The sequence below is a fragment of the Equus caballus genome, chromosome 10 (genome assembly GCF_041296265.1).
Source record: "Equus caballus isolate H_3958 breed thoroughbred chromosome 10, TB-T2T, whole genome shotgun sequence".
NCBI classification, from domain to species: Eukaryota; Metazoa; Chordata; class Mammalia; order Perissodactyla; family Equidae; genus Equus; species Equus caballus.
This window is the reverse complement of record NC_091693.1, coordinates 48,830,724-48,851,202: the sequence shown is the minus strand read 5'-3', so window position 1 is coordinate 48,851,202 and position 20,479 is coordinate 48,830,724. Positions and strand designations below refer to the sequence as shown.

Below are 20,479 nucleotides of genomic sequence, written 5' to 3'. Positions count from 1 at the left end.
AGGAAAAGGGAAGGGGGAAAAGGTCTCTTTCCTTTTTGTCAACAGGGAAAATTCAATCTTATTTTTATTTTCCCTTGCACACCCTTCCTTATGGGGAAAACAGATGCTCCATGGAAGAATTCACCCAGCAAGAGCCAATAAAGAGGAGGCTAAGATGTATTTGCAGGGGTGGGTTGGCAGTTCGTTTTTTCCTAGGCCAGGTCATGTTGGGCCTTTCGTGGACACCTACTTTTTCTCTCGCAGAACAGCAGAGACATGGGACCAGGAATGATATAGGCAGAAATACACATGAGGTGAAAGATTCCTGGTGTCGACGCAAATAATCCATAATAAATCTATAAATCAAAATTGGGCTGAGTGTATTATGAGCCAGATCTTCCTTCCCCAAGGAAGGAAGGGCATCAAAGAAGTGAGGTGTACAGAGTGGTTATTTACCGTCTTGGAACAAAGGGCATATATCACATATGATAGGAATGTCTCTTTTACAGTTGTCAGGAGATGCTTAGCTGGCACAGCAGATCGATGGTCAGGAGTTCGGTGGTCACGAGGTGAGTGGTCACAAGGTGAGCACAGCAGGTCAATAATTAATCTTTAGCTTAGGGAGAGATGCTTATCCTAAAGGAAATGCCAGTATGGGAGAGGTTACATCCCTATCTTTAGGGGCATCATTCTTGTCTTTGGGACATAGTAAATATTTAAAGTAGGTGTACAATGTATGCTCAACAGGCCGTGTCAGGCCCTTTTGGAAAAACAAGGTCAGGCCGAATTAATTTTAAACCAAATGTCTTCATCATATACTCCAATATATCCTATTGCTTTTCAGTTATTTATCACTGGAAGGGAGAGAGAAACTGGCACTCGCTCGGACGCTACTCTCCTACTCTACCCTCTGTTGTGGGAGGAAGGAAGGCACAGGTTCCCCCCATTCTGTGGGCATTGAGGATGGAGAGGGTATAACGGGATAGAGGCGTAAAAATTAAGCACACACTGCTGCCTTACAACCAGTAACAGCTGCTCACTGCAGGTAGGAAGCCTCTGGGAAGCTCTCCCTGTGCCAAGGACTGAGCTCCCTGAGTGGACACAGCATGTATGAGGAGAACAGTTTCCAAGGGGAGTCTTCCCCAGAAGGGGAACGTGAGATATTCTCCCAGGACCAGGCTCACCCCTTGGAGGAGATTTGGGGAATCAAACATTTCACCACTCTGGACATGGTACGAACTCTACCCTGCCAGCAGAGAAGAGAATTGGGCAGTGTTCAGGCAGTCTGCTGGTCTGTAAGGAAACTGAGTCTTATCTTGTCCTGTCAGGGGAGGAGTGACACTTTCACTAAAAGGTCTCAGCAGATGTAACAGCAGGTCAGACCAGGAGTGTGACCTAACTCAGTCTCCCTCAGAGCCTATTCATGAGAGAACTCTCACTCTAACCGAGAGGGTCCAGGCATTCAGGGGCTGAGCTGCCTCTCAAGTTTCTGCTGACCCTTTAAAATATATTCCCCCAAACCTCACACCCTCGCAGTTCAAATATAGCATTGGTGATTAAAACCAAACTGCTCTATTATAATTAATTTGCCATCATCCAGCTTTATATTTAATACTTTCCCTAATTTTGTCTGGTAACTACAGAAAGTCTTATTACAGGATGTAGTTTATAAAATGCGTCCAATCGCCCCTGCTTAACTCCAGAGGAAAGACCACTTGTTTGCTAAGGCGAAGGAGAACCCCGCCACATACTGGTACTGCGTCGAACCATTCCTGCCTCTGCCAATAATACACATTAGTAACTTCTGAGGCATGGACCCTCCGAGACTCGCAAATACGCTTTGAAACTGTGCTGCAGAAATATACAAGCAAAACTCTCAAAAAATGTTTCGGGATTAGTTTCAGATGCTTCATGCATCTTTAGAAGTACTCCCCCAAAGAGAAATTCCTCATTTCTGGTACTCCAATCTCTCGCCCTCAGAATTTCTCTAAAGCCCGTTCCCTTGATCCACATCAGGGAGAACTTCCCAAATTCCAAATCAAACCCAGATCCTGCCGGGACGCCAAGTTGGCAGAAAAAAGGGTGATCTGGCTCTTGAGGTGGGACAGCGCTGGGAAGCCCCCTTTCATTAGTAAAACAGATGCCTTTATGAAAGCTGCGGACGAGTCTACGCATGGAAAGAGGCTCGACGCCCTTTCATTTTCTGGGGTTTCTACTGGCTGTCAAGACGGGAAAAGAAAACACGCGTCGCTCTGCGGGGCCAGCACAAGGGCACCTGCACATGCGCAAAGCTGTCCTAAGAGCGCTTTGGGATTTAGGCGGGCGAGGGGGAGGGGCGGGGCGGGGCGGGGCGGGGCGAGGGAAGACCCGCCCCTCTCATTGGCTGTGGCTTTAACTCCTTCCTCTCCCTCCGCCGAGCTTCTCTTTCTTCACCTCTGACCTCGGAAAGAAGGGGGCGGGGCCTTCGGGGGCGGAAGTAGAGGTGCATTGTGGGCTCGCCTAGAGCGGTGGAGTTGAGCCTGAATGAAAGTGGCGCGCCGCCCCTGACGTTACCCGGGTAGGAGCGGCCGGGATTCGGACCCCCGCTGGGCTTCGGGGGTCTCGGACCTCTGGTGCGGAGCGGACCGCGAGGAGGCGGCGGACGCACGGCGAACGTTGTTGGAGGGGGCGACTCTGCGCGGCCCCAAGACATGGCTCACAACAAGATCCCGCCGCGGTGGCTGAACTGTCCGCGGCGGGGCCAGCCGGTGGCAGGTAACCCGGACAGGGGGTGTTCGGGTCCCCGCGCACCGGCGGCCCCGGGGGTGGGCGCAGGTTTCGGTGGTTTCGTGCCTGTTAGTGGTAATTCGGGACCGAGATGTGCTGGGTTGGATGAAGCTTAGTGGATGAGTGTCTGGGAACATAGACTGGAGGAGGTGGATCGGTGGGTGGGTGCACTTGTCACTCTCCAGTAAGATGCCCCCAGTAAGATCAAGTATTGCGAACGGGAAGGTAGACAGGAGGTTTGTGTGGCAGGAGCTGAGGACCCGAGAACACAGTGGGCAGTACTTTGAAGCTTAGAAGTTTGTGAACCTTTTAAGGTTCTCGGAAGGGGAAGGGATCAGTGTCGGTCTAGAGGAGGAGAGCTAAAGAGGAGGAGGGGCAGTTCCTAGCGGTGAAGTGGCTCGACACTGAGACTGGAGTTCCTTTTTTTTTTTATGACTTTTATTGTGGATTTTTTATCTTTATTGGATTTGACAAACTTTGAATTTAAAGTGTACAGTTTGATAAGTTTTGACTACACACACACACATCGTATGAAACACCCATGAAACCATCACTACGATCAAGACGGTAAACGTAACCATGGCCTCTCAAAGTTTCCTCCTTCCCTTTGGTAATCCTTTCCTCCTCAGGCAATCACTGATTTGCTTTCTGTCACTATTGATTAATTTGCATTTTCTGCAATTTTTTTAAATAAATCAAATGGCAACAGCATGTACTCCTTTTTGGGCGTAGTTCTCTGCTTTCTTTCACGCAGCATTATTATTTTGAGGTTTATCCGTGTTCTTGTATGTCTTAGTAGTTCATCCTTTTTTATTTTATTGCTGAGTAGTGTTCCATCGTTATGGATACACCACAGTTTATTTATCTGTTCATTTGTTGATGGTCATCTGGATTGTTTGCAGTTTTTGGCTGTTAGAAATTAACTTGCTGTGAACATTCCTGTACAATTCTTTGTATGGACATATGCTTTCAGATCTCTTGTGTAAATCTCTAGGAGAGGAATGGATCATATGGTAGGTGTACATTTAACCTTTTAAAAAACTGCCGAACTCTTTTCCAAAGCGATAACATTTTACATTTCCACCATCAGTGTATGAGAGTTCTGTGTACTCTCTATCCTTCCTAACACTTGGTATGACCAGTCTTTTTCATTTTACCTACTGTAATAGGTATTTAGTAATATCTTACTGTGGTTTGATGTTGAAAAGTCATGTGCTTCTTGGTAATTCAGATATCTTCTTTTAGGAAGTGTCTAAATCTTTTTCTGATTTTTTAATTGGATTGTTTATCTTGTTGAGTTGTTAAAGTTCTTTATATATTGTAAATACAAGTCGTTTGTTGGACATATGCTTCTAAAAATCCTCTCTCTCATCTGTGACTTGCTTTTTCATTTTCATAACAGTTTCTTTTGGAGAGTGAAAGTTAAAATTTTTTTTTGGTGAGGAAATTGGCCCTGAGCTAACATGCATTGCCAATCTTCCTTTTTTTTGAGGAAAATTAGCCCTGAGCTAACATCTGCTGCCAATCCTCCTCTTTTTGCTGAGGAAGACTGGCCCTGAGCTAACATCTGTGCCCATCTTCCTCTACTTTATATGTGGGACGCCTGCCACAGCATGGCTGCCAAGTGGTGCCATGTCCCCACCTGGGATCTGAACCGGTGAACCCTGGGCCACCGAAGTAGAACGTGCAAACTTAACCACTCCACCACTGGGCCGATGCATCCAATCTTCCTATTTTTGCTTGAGGAAGATTGTCCCTAAGCTAACATATGTGCCAGTCTTCCTCTATTTTGTATGTGGGATGCCACTACAGCATGGTGTGGTGAGCGGTGTATAGGTCCATGCCCAGCATCCAAACCTGCAAACCGCAGGCTGCCAAAGCGGAGCGTGTGAACTTAACCACCATGCCACCAGGCTGGCCCCCAAAATTTTAAATTTTAACTAACTCCAACTTATTGCTTTTTCTGAAGGTGTTTTGAAATAAAAAGGATTTTGTAGTGAGCTTTGAGTGCTCAATTATGTACACATCTATCTAGTTACTTAAAATTGTTGGAAGAAGAGATTTGGTAATTGTTTTTTATTCAGGTTTTCTGATTCTTGTGGTTTGTCAGCTTTTGTTCACATTTTGTATAAAACCCTCGGTCAATAAAGCCATATAAACACTGGATAAAAGTGATATTGAAAGATAATCTAAGCAAATCTTGGGGTGAGGAAGTGTTTTTCTTTTTTTTCCAAAGATTTTATTTTTTTCCTTTTTCTCCCCAAAGCCCCCCAGTACATAGTTGTATATTCTTTGTTGTGGGTCCTTCTAGTTGTGGCATGTGGGATGCTGCCTCAGCGTCGTTTGATGAGCAGTGCCATGTCCGCGCCCAGGATTCGAACCAACGAAACACTGGGCTGCCTGTAGTGGAGCACGTGAACTTAACCGCTCGGCCACGGGGCCAGCCCCAGGAAATGTTTTTCTGTAATGAAATATGAAATAATTTTCTTTATGTTCTAATCGTTTTTATATGCGTTTTCACTTGTAATGAAAACAATTGTACTTGATAATCATTGTACTTTCTTCTTCAAATGAATTGATCACAGTTCTTTACACTTTTCTTTATAGGTCTCAGTCTCCAGCCATTTTGACTTTTTTCCCCCTTCTCTCTCTTAGTGTTGAATCTTTTCTTTTTACATCTGGTTTTCCCTATAGAGTTATGAAGAAACATCTAAACTTAGACATCTGGCTGCTTTTCTAGCCTGGAGCCTATTTTCTTGGATCCTTTCATTAGAATTATTTGCTACACTGATTTATAAGAAAAAAAATCATTAAAAAATTTTTGGCTTTGTTTTTTAGACATATTAAATTAAATTAATTAATTAATTTTCTGAGGAAGATTGGCCCTGAGCTAACACCTGCCGCCCATCCTCCTCTTTTTTTGCTGAGGAAGGCTGGCCCTGAGCTAACATCCGTGCCCATCTTCCTCTACTTTATTTGTGGGATGCCTGCCACAGCATGGCTTGCCAAACGGTGCTGTGTCTGCACCTGGGATCCGAACTGGCGAACCCCGGGCCACGGAAGCAGAAGGTGTGCACTTAATCACTATGCCACCGGGTCGGCCCCAAAATTCTTGTTAAAGTGAATATTTTCTATTTGGAATTAGAAAAACAGTTTGAAAATCAGAATTTTAGTATAATCTGCCGGATGCCAATGACATATATCAGAATACTGACTTATTGTCAGATTAATGGGACTAATGTGCCGCTGGCTGGGGGTAGACAGCAGCAGGAGAGATGCTAAGCTCCAGGCAGCTTTATACCTGTCTGAGAAATAGAGTTGTGTGCCTGTTTTTCTCCCTCTGCTAGGAATGCTGGGTCAGAAATAATAAGTTTTTCCTTTTTATTGTATTGGAATCCTTTGGCTCCCAGAAGCTAGACTCTTAGAGTTGTTGTGGTTTGATGAGTCACTAAGCTTACCTGTCTGATTAATTGTGGTCCCTGGATGGAACCCCAGGCCTCCTGACAGCAAAACTGGATCTTTACTAGTAATCAGTGTTGCTTCGGTTTGTGATGCTTATTAGAAAGTAAAGTGAATACAGCATAGAATTCTTGATAAGTTTCTCTGAATTTCCCTTAAAGTTCTGTCTCTCTGTGCCCTAGAAGTGTTCATGCCTCGTTGTATATTTTGTAAAAGCAGGGTTAGCAGCGTTTTACAGTAGCAGAGCAGGAAATACCAGCTATATTCTTATAAACTTAAGTGAAAAAGAAGGAATCAGTCACATTCTCATTGTCTACCTCCTAATTTCTTCCTCTTATTTTTTTTCTGGTTATAAAAGTAATCCACGCTTATTGTATAATTTCTTTGCTATTTTGCATATTTAAGAAAGCTTATTATAGTTGCTTAAATGTTCTCATTTCAAATATTAAGATGCATTTTATGAGTACTAGAAGTTCCTAATTTTCCTGAATCAGAAAGATGGTACTAATTATATGTAATCTGTTCCACAATGAAGTCACCTTCTCTAATTAAAACATACTTCCAATGAGAGAGAGCTTCTGGAGATAGGGCCAAGCTTTATTTCTGAAGAATTCTTTTTTTCTCCTTTTGAGTGATAGATTTCAGGCGAACACTTTGAAGAAAACAAACTTCTCATTTCTTAAGGGTAGATCATTCGATATAAAATTATTTCATATCTACTATGTGTAAAGAACTTACTAGGAACTAACTGTGGGAGTAGGAATATGAGACAGTCTTGTGATAGTGATGGTGACTTTGAAGTCATTTTGCTTAGCAAATATTTGAGGGTCTACTTTCAATCCTTGGGGCTAGGGAGATGAGTAAGACACACTTCCTCACCTTAAAGAGCACGTAGTCTCATGGGAGTAGCAAACCATCATTTCTTTTTTTTCCTTTTTTTGTTTTGTTGAGGTTATGATAATTTACAACCTTGTGAAATTTCAGTTGTACATTGTTATTTGTCAGTCATATTATAGATGCACCACTTCACCCTTTGTGCTCTCCCCCCATCCCCCTTTTCCCTGGTAACCACTAATCTGTTCTCTTTGTCCATATGTTTGTTTATCTTCCACATATGAGTGGAGTCATACAGAGATTGTCTTTCTCTATGTGGCTTATTTCGCTTAACATAATACCCTCAAGGTCCATCCATGTTGTTGTGAATGGGACTATTTTATCCTTTTTTATGGCTGAGTAGTATTCCATTGTGTATATATACCATATCTTCTTTATCCAGTCATCAGTCGATGGGCACTTAGGTTGCTTCCATGTCTTGGCTATTGTGAATAATGCTGCAGTGAACATAGGGACGCATGGGTCTCTTTGAATTGATGATTTCAAGTTCTTTGGATAGATACCCAGTAGTGGGATGGCTGGGTCATATGGTATTTCTATTTTTAATTTTTTGAGAAGTCTCCATACTGTGTTCCATAGTGGCTACACCAGTAGGCATTCCCACCTGCAGCGTATGAGGGTTCCTTTTTCTCCACAAGCTCTCCAACGTTTGTTATTTTTTGTCTTGGTCATTTTATCCATTCTAATGTGTGTAAGGTGATATCTTAGTGTAGTTTTGATTTGCATTTCCCTCATGATCACTGATGATGAGCATCTTTTCATGTGCCTATTGGCCATCTGTATATCTTCTTTGGAGAAATGTCTGTTCACATCCCCTGCCCATTTTTTGATCGGGTTGTTTGATTTTTTTTTGTTGTTGAGTTCTGTGAGTTCTTTATATATTATGGAGATTAACCCTTTGTCAGATATATGATTTGCAAATATTTTTTCTGAGTTGGTAAGTTGTGTTTTTGTTTTCCCTTGCCTCGTAGAAGCTCTTTAGTCTGATGAAATCCCATTTGTTTATTCTTTCTGCTGTTTCCCTTCTCTGAGAAGGCATGGTGTCTGAAAAGATCCTTTTAAGAGTGATGTCAAAGAGTGTACTGCCTATATTTTCTTCTAGAAGTCTTATGGTTTCAGGTCCTACGTTTAAGTCTTTGATCCATTTTGCGTTTATTTTTGTGAATGGTGTAAAAGAATGGTCTATTTTTATTCTTTTACTTGTGGCTATATAGTTTTCCCAACACCATTTGTTGAGGAGACTTTCTTTTCTCTGTTGTATGTTCTCAGTTCCTTTGTTGAAGATTAGCTGTCCATAGATGTGTGGTTTGATTTCTGGCCTTTTAATTCTGTTCCATTGATCTGTGTGCCTGCAAATCATCATTTTTAAACACGGTTCTGTCATAACAAATGCAATAATGACTATTATAAAATATTATGGGATACCAGAGGTAATAAATGTAGTTCTTTGTTTGAGTTTGGGGAAGAGGAGATGGAGAGGGAAGAAGGGGAAAGCTTCTCAGAGAAAGTGATACTTGAATTAGCTTGAGTAAATAGAGGTTTGCTAGATAGTTGAGGCATATTTTTTTGGGAAAAGCTGTATGTTAGGATAAAATGATGGTGGGAGAGATCTTGGACTGAAAGTGAGGATATGAGATTTGAGAGTATGAGCCAGATCATACAGGCTGGCGGGGTGTGATGAGGACTTTTAATATTTATATAATTTTCAAGTGCACATTGCAAACCGTTGGAGTTTTTAAACATTGAGATGAGATGATTTGACTTCAGTTTTAAAAAGCTTGCTCTGATTTCTCTCTGTTTAATGAATGAAGGAGACAAGAATGAAAGTGGGGAGACTAGTTAGGAACTTGTTGTGGTAGTCCAGGTGAAAGACAGTGGCAATGGTTTAGAAGTAGAGTTGAAGAGCAGTAGGCTGATTTGAGAGATATTAAAGAGGGAAAATGGACAGAACTTGGTGTTGAATTTAGAATGAGGGAAAGAGAGTAAAAATTGAGTCCAAGTTTCTGGCTTGTGCAGTGGGGTGATTGGTATCATTAGGCCTTATTGGGGGAGAAGCTAGTTGGAAGAGGTATTCTTAAGATCCTGATGGCTCATGTAGAGATGTTGAGTATACAGTTGGATATATGTTTAAACAAGTTTGAGTTGGAGATACACTTTTTTTTTTGGTGAGGAAGATTAGCCCTGAGCTAGCTATTGCCAATATTCCTCTTTTTGCTTGAGGAATATTGTCCCTGAGCTAACATCTGTGCCAGTCTTCCTCTGTTTTGTATGTGGGATGCCGCCACAGCGTGGCTTGATGAGTGGTGTGTAGGTCCACACCTGAGATCTGAACCTGCAAACTCTGGGCCACAGAAGTGGAGCACACAATAACGACTATGCCTACGGGCCGGTCCCTGGATATGTACCTTTAAGGATTGTCAGCATAAAGACAATATTTAAAGACGTGGTAGTTGATTAGTAAGGATAAATAATGCTAGTTTCTCTAACAAACAACTCCCCAAACTTAAGGGTTCCAATCAGCATGTTTATTTCTTGCTCATATCACAATGTGTGTCAGGCTGTTTTCCTGGGCAACTCTTCTCTGGACTCTTTCCGTCTTGTAATGCTGCCCTCTTAAACATGTGACCTCTAAGGTTGCCATCAAAGGGGAAGAGCAGGAATAGGTGATCTCTCTGGGGGTTTTATGGCCAGCCTTAGTAGTGGTATATCTCACCCCTGCCCATATCCCATTGACCAGAAGCCAGTCACATGGCCCTCACCTACCTGCAAGAGACTCTGAGAAAAGGAGTCTTTTTGTGTGCCCTGGAAGAGGAAAATAAATAGAATTTGGGGAACAGATAGGTAGCCTTGTATCTGCCATGGCAGTGGATAAGGCCTTCCAGGCCGAGAGTGTAGAGAGTAGAGGAGAAGGCCCAGCATGGAACCCACAGAAACCTAGCATTTAGAAGTCGAGTAGAGGGAATAAAGGAGTTGAGAAGGAATAGCCAGAAATTGGAGGTGGTGTTAGATGGGTGGTAGAAATAAAAGGAGTCTGGTGTCATGGAAGCCAAGAGAATTTTTCAAGAAGGAAGGAGTTCTCAGATATATGCGATGCTGCTGAGATGTTAAGATGCTAGAAAAGTCGGTAACAACGTGGAAGGGAGGAAGGGTTGATTGATGGTGCTTGAGAAAGCAAAATGGGAGGGAATCCAGAGCAGAGGGAGGGCATTGACCTTTAATGCGAGGAAGGACAGGGCACAAAAGAGAAGATGGACTCAGATGTAGAAAGGTTTATAGATGAAGCGCAGAGGCGAGGCAAGTTTCTGCCTGCTGGGGAGAGGCGTTGTTGAATAGTGGTTCCATCCATGGAGTCTCCGTTCACATCTCCCGGGTTTGAATCATTGTTCTCACGTTTACTAGAAGCGTGACAATGGGCAAGTTGCCTAATCTCTCTTGCCTTGGTTTTCCCTTATGTAAAATGGGGATAAAATCAGTATTTAGTTTTTGGTAGGAGTAAATGAATTAATCTATATGAAATGTTTTAAACAGTGCCTGATATGTGGCAGACATTTAAAGTTAGCTTTTATTATTATGGTTTCTGTTTCTTTTTATCTTTTCAGCGAGGTATAGCATAAAGCTGTCAGTTGAAAAGGGGGTGGGGAAACCTGGTATATTTTATGAATGAGGAAAAGATCTGAAAGGGTTATTTATCGTAGAAGATAGTTAGTGGTGTGTGGTAGGATTGCCTTTGAGATTGGTGGTTATGGTTTGTAGTGTCACCCATCTGCTGTGCTGTGGGATTTTCTCTAGGAGCCCTGAGCTGCATCCCTGTAGGCCCATAGAAGTCAGGTGTTTGGGTTATTGAGGTATGGCCTTTTCTCAGGTGCGTGTGACCGAGTAGTGGGGGAGGACCAAGGAGGTTAAGGGTATTTAGAGGGGACTGATTATGATGATCAGCTGGGGACTCAGCAGTGAGCTCAGAAGGAAAGCGAAGACCAGAGGAGCTAATGGAATCAGGATTGGACCTCGGAGGCAACAGTGAGGAGGAGAGAGGGTCTAATGGGATGAATCTGCTAACATACCATACTGTTTACTTATTTAGTATGTTTATTATTTATGGTTTGTTTTCCCCCTATAGGATGTAATCTCTGTGACGGCACGGATTTTTATCTGTTTTTCTTTTCTTTTCACTGATGTATCCATGCACCCAGAACAATGCCTGATACATAGCAGGCATTCATTAAATATCTGTTGAGTAAAGTAAGTGAAGTAGAATAATTTAGGTGAGATGATTCTAGAGGTAGTGAGAAGTGGTCAGATTCTGGATATATTTTGGAGAGAGATCTGATAGGATTTGCTTATCAATTGGACATGGGATATGCAAGAGAGGAGTCAAGGATAACTCTGAAAATTATGGGCTGAGTTACTAAAAAAATAGTGTTTCTGTTTGCTGAGTTGGAGAAGACCATGAGAGGTGAAGTTTTTGGAGTTTGAATATTGAGAGCTCGGATTTGGATATCAAGTCTGAGACGTCTGTTTGACTCTGAGTCAGGTAGGCAGTTTGATGTCCAAGTGTAGAGTTAAGGGGGAGGTTTGGCTGGACATACACATTAGCGAGTCACAGCGCGTTAATGGCTTTTAAAGATGAGATTAGATGAGACGCTGAGGGAGTGAGTGTAGATAGAAAGGAGGTCCAAGGACAGAGCCCTGGGACTAAAGATAGGGGAGTCAGGGAGATAAGGAGGAGCCAGTAAAGGAGACTGAAGGGGGGGCCAGAGAGAGAGGAGGAAAACCAGGAGGATGTGGTGTCCTGGAAACCAAATGAAAAAAGGAATTCAGGAGCTCCCTGTTGAATTAAAAAGTAATCAGTTGTTTGAGAACTGAGAATTGACCATTGGATTTAGCAGTGTGATGGTTATTGGTGATCTTGAGTGGTTTTGTAGAAAATAAAAATTGAAAAAATTATCATTTTGTGAATTTTAGGTTAAAACCTCTGGACAGATGTTAAAATTCACTCAGATATTATTTTATGTAGATATTTATTCTTATTGATTTTGTGTTTTAAAATGTAAATCAGTTAGAATAGGTGATTTTATTTTATTTATTTATTTTTTAGTTTTATTTTTTTCTGCTTTTTCTTTCCTCCTCAAATCCCCCCAGCACATAGTTGTATATTTTTAGTTGTGGGTCCTTCTAGTTGTAGAATAGGGGATTTAAAAATTGATTGTATAAGATGACTTCCCTTATGCGTATAGTGTGATTCAGGAAAAAAGGCCAAAAAGTTCAGTCTTGCTTGCTGAAATTATAGTCACTGATAATTGGGGAGTGATTTTGGTTAGCATGCTTCTCAGCGTGATCCTTATCCTGAGGTGTAGGATAGGGTCTATAAGATGGAGAAAATTCCAACCTCATATTAAAAAAGTACAATTAGGAATTTTAAAGAATTGGTTGAATTCACTCCATTATCAGTTTTCTGGTACCATATCTTTAAAGGTGTTAAGGCAATAACTTTTTAATGTAGTAGTTTAGAACTTGAGTCTTTATGGAAGTTCTATTCATTGGTAATTTTTCTTTTGTTTTTATATTTGATAGTTAATTTCTAGAATTTATGTTGTCCTTAACAGTTCAAAGGGGGCAGTACCTTTTAAAGTATATAAGTTGAGATTGAGAGTGTTTCATGAACAGTTCCATTTGAAACATTTTAAGAAAGTGATTTTAAGAATTGCTAATTATAAAGTTTTAATCTGAAACAGTTTCTTTAATGAAAATCGTTACCTATCTTAATGTTGTTTAGGAAGATTCTTACCTCTGAAGACAATGTTAGGACCAAGATACGATAGTCAAGTTGCTGAAGAAAATCGGTTCCATCCCAGTATGCTCTCAAATTATCTAAAGAGTCTGAAGGTAAGAAACAAAACATTACTGATACTGATTTAGTGTACTTTATTCTTCTCTTTTTCTTCAGGTGGCTTTAAAAAAAAAACCTTGTGTTTTGAAATAATTGAATGACTTAGAGGAAGTTGCAAAAATTGTACAGAGTTCTGTGCACCCGTCCCCCAGCTTTTCCAAATGGTGACATTGTCCATAACTGTAGTACAATATCAAAAGAGGACACTGACATTGGTACAGAACTGTTGACTAGGTTGCAGACCTTATTTATTTTTTACTGGTTTTTATATGTATTCATTTCTGTGTATATGTGTGTAGTTCTGTGCAGTTTGATCCAACGTACAGATCTGTGTGGTGGTTACAGAACTGTTCCATCTCCATAGAGGAACTCCCTCGTGCTATTACTCCTTTATCGTCAGACCCATCTTCCCACCCCGTTCCTGTATGCTGGCAACTGCTCATCTCTTTTCCAGCTGTGTAGTTTTGTCATTTTGAGAATGTTACATAAATGGAGTAAAACAGTATATGGCCTTTTGAAACTGGCTTTTTTCACTAAGTGTAATGCCTTTGAGGTCCATCCATGTTGTTGCAAATATCAACAAAAGTTCATTCCTTTTTATTGCTGAATAGTATTCAGTTGTATGGATGTACCAGAGTTTATTTAACCATTCTCCATTGAATGGTTAAATAACCATTTAACCAATTTGAATTGTTTCCAGTTGTGGGGTATTGGGAATAAAGCTGCTGTGTGAACATTTGTGCACAGGTGTTTGTGTGAACTTAAGTTTTCATTTTTCTGCATTAAATACCTAAGCGTTTGATTGCCGAGTGCATGGTTAGTTTTACAAGAAAGTGCCAAACTGTTTTCGTAAATGAACTTTTTTGCGATATTCTGACATAATACTGATGGTACTAGTTTCCTAGGGCTGCTGTAACAGATGACCACCAACTGGGTGGCTCAAAATAACAGAGCTTTATTCTCTCACCGTCCTGGAGGGACTAGTCCTGGCGGCTAGAAGCTTCAAGTCAAGGTGCTGGCAGGGCTCCTTCCTTCTGGAGGCTTGGAGCAAGAATCTTTTCCATTCTTTTCCCCTAGCTTCTGGCGATTGTCAGCAATCCTTGGCATTCCCGGGCTTGCAGCTCCATCACTTGTGTCTGCCTCATTGTGGACATTATCCCTGTCTGTGTCTGTGTCCAAATTTTTCCTTCTTTTAAGGACACCCTAATCCAGTGTTTCATCTGAATTTGATGATATTTGCAAAGACCCTATAACCCTGTTTTCAAATAAGGTCACATTCGCAGGTACTGGGAGTTAGGACTTGAACGTATCTTTTTAGGGGACATAATTCAACCAATAACACCCATCATTGTTACTCTTCTGTTTTATATTCTTGGTAGTCTTTTATTGTATGCTGTATTAGTACATTCAACAAGTGTTAGTGCCCATAGTGACATTTATGTGCAAGGCTCCTATCATGGGATAGAAAAGGTGCCACTTGGATTTTGAAAACCTGTTTACTCATCCCTTTTCTCAGTGTAGTTTTGAGTCTTTATGTGTTTATATCTTTTATTTTAGCTTACTTGTAGACTTTTTATTTTTATTATCAATAATCATATTGAAAATCATAGTTAACGTTTATAGAGTGTTAAATTTTTCCTGGGCAGTGTGCTAAGAGCTTGGGCTTAGAAGCCAGATAGCCTGGGTTTGGATTCTGGTTTGCCACTTACAACTTCGTGGGCAAGTTATGTAACCTCTTCACGTTTCAGTTTCCTCATTTGTAAATAAAATTAGGGCATGCAAAGCATGTGGAATAGTGCTTGGCACAGAGTAAGGACTTCATTTAAATCTCACAACAACTCTGTGAGGTAGATACTATTATTAGCCTTACTTCATGGATTGGGATTATCTATTTTGAAAATAAATACATATATGTAATATATATGTGTTTGCATGTGTATACAAACAGATGCATTCACACACAAACACATTATCCACACAGGCACAGCACACACGTGTTTATACATATACCTATATATGGAGCTCATTGCAATTAAGTTACACAATACAGTTTCACAGTTTCTCAGTTTCCTTGGCTAAAGTATTCCTATGTATTTACACAATTCATATTTTCTTGCTCATCTCCACTTGTCATTGATTTCTTATTTTGGACCTGGAGACAAACAACATAGGTTCTGATTCTGACTCGCTGAGAAGCTGTATCATGGTGTCTAAATCTTTGTGTTTGGCAGTACATATCCTTTGATGGAATTAAGATTACTGCAGAAGCTATGGGGGAAGGGAAGAAAGTAGGCCCAGGGGGCAGATTGCAGAAAATACCATCAGAAATACATTTCCTGAAGTACGAGCTCACCTGGTTGGTGGACCTAGCTCTCATCTACACATGAGCTAAGGAGTCTGGAGAAATGCCGCTTCATGGCAGCTCGTTATAGTTTAGAAGCACACAATTTTGTCTATTTTGTCCTGTGTGAAATTTAAATATTTCTGCCATTTTTTTCTCTGTAACAGTGGAGTTGAATCGTTATATAGACCAGTCTCCTTTAGGCGAATCCTACAATACATACTCAGTAAAAAAAAGGAGAGAAGAGTAACAGTTAAAAATGCGGATTGTTTGTCTTGCCACTCTTCCCAGAGAGTACATGCTTCAGAATGAGGTGGAAGATGTGCGAATTAACTGTCTTTTCACTTGGCTCAGTTCGGGTGTGCTTTGCTTGGTGAGACTATCTTGCCAGGCTGTATGTGATTCTAGTTGTTAAAGATTTTTCAGACCAAATGGCCCCCAAACACAAGCCGTTTCTTCAGGTAGTGCTCAATAGAGGAAATAAGGATTTTTGTTGTAATGCAGGAAGAAAAACTGCCTGAGAGATGGGATTAAGTCTTCAATGAGATGCACAAATATGACCAGGTGTACTGTTCTTTATTGATTACTTAAGGGATTTACAAGAGAATGTAGACTTTACACACCTTTTACCCTATCTACTCGCTTTAGAATTCAACTGCCTAACATTTGATGTAGTGACAGCCCTTAGAATGCTGGGTTCACGTGTGCCTGGAGCTTGTTGGGTGCATTTCAGGAGGATGCTGTCTCTGCTCTAGCCCTCTTGTCTGATAAATCATAGGTGGAGTGACAGATGCAGAAAACCACATCAGTGTTTGCTTTTTTAGGTGGACTTTTGTGATGTTGAAGTGCAGTCTCTTTTGCTTATGTCCTTGTTCTATCATTAATTAGGGGGTTACTTTATTTTATTTACTGCCTGCTAAGTTCTAGTGCCTTGAACAAGACTTGGATAAGTGATACTTGTGTTGTCGATAGTTCATTGGCGGAATGAACATAAAATCTTCCTCAATTTAGATGGATGAACTGGAGTATTGCCATTTAGTCAACTTGTTTTGGAACAAATTCACTTAACTAGTAAATCTGCCCTTTTTTCTTTCTTTCTTTTCTTTTTTAAGGTTAAAATGGGCTTGTTGGTGGACCTGACAAATACTTCAAGGTTCTATGACCGAAACGACATAGAGAAAGAAGGAATCAAATATATAAAACTTCAGTGTAAAGGGTAAGTCATGCGTTAAGATTCTTTAATATTGAAACCTTTCACTGAAATTTAAAATCTCTTCTGTTTTCAAAAAAAATGTTTCCCTATTACTAGACATGGTGAGTGTCCTACAACTGAGAACACTGAGACATTTATTCGTCTGTGTGAGCGGTTTAATGAAAGAAACCCGCCTGAACTTATAGGTATGTTTGGCTTTCCTTTACCACTGTTGAATATTTTATTTTGTGATTGGGTTTCCATTCTCTTTTCTGCAAGTGAGTTGATATGGACCTTTTTTTTTCCTTTTTAGAGTAATCACCAAGAGGTATTTATTAAAGTAATAGACTAACTTTTGTGAACTATAAAATAAATGTATTTTTGTAATTTTTATGTTTTTCAAGGTGAAGCCCTAATTACTGGGTGTACTGTTGGGAAACTCTGACTTAAATACTACATATTTATTTTCTATAATTTTGCATTTTATACTGTATTATTCTGAAACTTTCTTTTTCACTCAGAATTATATTTCTTTCTTTTTCTTTTTTTGTTGAGGAAGATTGGCCCTGAGCTAACATCTGTTGCTAATCTTCCTCTTTTTCCTTGAGGAAGATTGTTGATGAGCTAACATCTGTGCCAGTCTTCCTCTATTTTGTATGTGGGATGCCACCACAGCATGGCTTTATAAGTGGTGCGTAGGTCTGCGCCCAGGATCCTAACCCACAAACCCCAGGCCACTGAAGCGGAGCGTGTGAACTCAACCACTATGCTACTGGACCGGCCCCAGTATTATATTTCCAAGAGTGATCCATGATGATACATTTAGCTGTTGTTCATTTTTGTTGCTGTGTAGTATTCCATCATGTGATCATACTGTGGTTTATTTCTTCTCCTGTTGATGGACAGTTCTTTCAGCAGATATTTATTGACGGCTACTCTTTGCCAGGTACAGGCTCTTGGGACACATCAGCGGAGAAGAAAGAAAAAAATCCCTGCTCTTCTGGAGCTTATATTGTAGGGTGGGCTCAGAGTGGGGTGGGGAAAGGCAGGCAATAAATGATAAATGTAAAAGAAGTCAATTTTCTGAAAATGACAGTTCCTTAAAATGACGTTTGGGTTATTTTCAGTTTTTTTTGCTATTGTAAGCAATGCTGCGAGGAGTGGTCTTCTAGAATTTTTAAGGTTGATTTGTGTTTTGATCCTTTGTTCCTTCTGGTATTTATATTGGTGTGTGGTTTGAATTGAGGATCTAATTTAAATGTTTTCCATATAACCAATCATTTTAGCACAGCTTATTGAATAATTTTTTCTCCTGATAGCTAGATGCCATAAATTAACTTCTTATATGTGCTGTTGGAGAATTTTTCCAATTCACTTGCCTTTCAATTTTTTTGGTGATATTTTAAAACTTTTTTGTTGTTGATGTATTTTCTTGTGTGATTTCTTTTTTTTAGTTTTAAAAAGCTAATATTTCGCCATTCAGAGAATTAACTGAAAAACTATTAGGAATAATAAGAAACTTAAGGGGATATGTTTGGACACAGATAAATAAGAAAACATCAGCAACTTTCCTGCAAACAAGCAATAACTAGTTAGAAAATATAATTATCAAATGATCTCGTTAATCTTATTAACAATATTGGCTAACATTTATTGAACATTTTCTCTCTGCTAAGTCACTCTGTAAACCATTTTACATACATTATCTCATTTTATTCTCACAACAGTCCTATTAGATAGCTATTATTTTCACCCCATTTTCTGATAAGAAACTAAGGCTTGGAAAGGTTACGTAACTTGCTCAAGGTCCTTCACACAGCTAGTAAAGGTTAGAGCTTAGATCAGATCCTAAGTAATCTGAGTTGAGAGCTCACACTCTAAACTACTTCTCTCTTCTGTAACAGAAGTACAAAACAGCAAGGAATAAAGCTATTCAGAAATATAGGAGGTCTTTATGAAGAAAATATATTTGGATGTTAAGAGACTTGAAGAAATATAGAGACATTATGTGTTTCCAAATTAATTTCAAATTTTTAATGTAGTTCCAAGCAAAATCCCAATGAGACTGGAAGCATTACTGTGAAGTTAATGTCTTGTAAAACTCACTGCCTTCATTAAGTCAGTAAATATTTATTAAGTGCCAAAAAAATTGTTTGGCAAATCAAACAGGCAAGATTATGAGCAAGAAAATTTTGAAAAGCAAAAGTAATGGGGGATTTTCCTTACCAGTTATGAAAGCACATGGTAAAGCAATGGAAATTACAGTGGTTTCCTGGTGGTAGCAGAGATGTTTTTCAAATCAGAGGGGAAAGGTATGATTATTTAACAAATGGTATTGAGACAATTATCCAAGTATATAAAAAAAAACATTTTAGGTGGATTACATATTTTTAAAAGGACTCATAAGAATACAGGAGAAAGTACAGGTCAGTATTTATTTAATTCTAGGGTAAGGAAAGCTATTCCAAGCATATCACCAAAGGGAGAATCCATAAACAAATACTTTTTTAGGAGTGTTCCTGGACTGCATGTATCAGAATCACCTGAGGATGCTTATTAGAAATATATGTTTTAGAGCCCCACATAATTCACAAACCTACATAATCACAAACCTACATAATCACATCATCTTTATGTCCTACATAATCACAAACTCTGGGAATGAAGCTAGGAATCTAGTGTTTTTAAACAAAGGTCTTGGGTGATTTTTATGCACATTTAAATTTGAGAACTGCTGTTAAAAATTAAAATGTGGTCTATTAATGAAAATAGTGACAGTTGCTATTAATGAATGTTATTATTTGCCTGGCAGACATGGTGGGAAGCTGTAAATGAATGAATGAAGGAATGAATAAATGTCATCCTCACACAACTCTATGTAGTATGTGGTGGTATCTCCATTTTACAGATAAGGAAAATGAGTCTCAGAGAATCTAAGTAGTTTACCCATGGTCACACGTCTAATAAATGTTCAAGCCAAGTTTTTAATCCAGTTTGTGATATCAAAGTCCAAATCTCTAATTAGTTGCTACATTGGTTTCTAGATTGACCATATAAAAATGAAAATAAATTTATGTATTATAAAACACAGCAGAAAGAGCAAAAAGATATTTGACAAATTGGGAAAAATATTTGGAGCTTGTATGATAGAGAAAAAATTAATATTCTTATATACAAAGAGATTTTATAATCCAATAGGTAAAAGAGGCATTCCTCAATAGGAAAATATGGAAAACAGTGACAATGTGGTTTATAAAAGAGGAAGTACAAATAGCCAAGAAACATGAAAAATTTTCATTCTCACTTGTCAGCAAGAGATACACATTGAAATATATGTTATTACCGTCCCTCATCAAATTGGCAAAGATTTAAAAAATTATAATGTCAAGGATTGTATAACGTGGTGAATTAGCATGTTAATTGGTACAGTCTCTCTGGAGGGACAATTTGGTGATATTTCTCAAGATCCTTAACTGTGTTCATACACTTTGACTCATCAAGACCACATCTATGAATTTATTTTAAGGAAGCAGTCAGAGATGGACATAAAGATTTATGTGAAAGGAATTTCATCACAGCTTCATTGGTAATAAAAAAACTGGAAATAGCTTACATATCTGATAAAAGCAGGTCATTTATATTGTACAGTATGCAACTGTTATTTAACAGAACAGTAATATGGGAATATATGACATTTTGTATTGTGATATGTATATGTGTATATATTTACACATTCACATGAACGTATGTAATAAGTACACATAGATACACCTGTATTTAGGTATACACCTAGAAGATATACAGCCTAAAATAGCATTGAGGCCTTTACTTGAGCGATTAAAAATGAATTGTTTTCTTATTTGAGAGACACCATTGTAAGGGTAAATGCTAAATATACTTGGGAATTCAAGGGAGGGCAGTCAAGAAGTTTTAACATCTGAAATCAGGTGTCATGATTTCA

General features: G+C 39.5%; 1 protein-coding gene across 1 annotated transcript in view; it reads left to right on the top strand.

Annotated features, from left to right (window-relative positions):
* Positions 1-2,410: 2,410 nt before the first annotated feature.
* Positions 2,411-20,479, top strand: part of RNGTT (RNA guanylyltransferase and 5'-phosphatase) — a 280,203-nt gene continuing 262,134 nt past the window's right edge. Inside the window, exons 1-4 of the mRNA XM_001503749.6 lie at positions 2,411-2,733; positions 12,872-12,981; positions 16,439-16,542; positions 16,636-16,724. Of these exons, the coding sequence (XP_001503799.1) occupies positions 2,670-2,733; positions 12,872-12,981; positions 16,439-16,542; positions 16,636-16,724 (367 nt within the window). The 5' untranslated portion in view covers positions 2,411-2,669. The remainder of the gene's footprint in view (positions 2,734-12,871; positions 12,982-16,438; positions 16,543-16,635; positions 16,725-20,479) is intronic.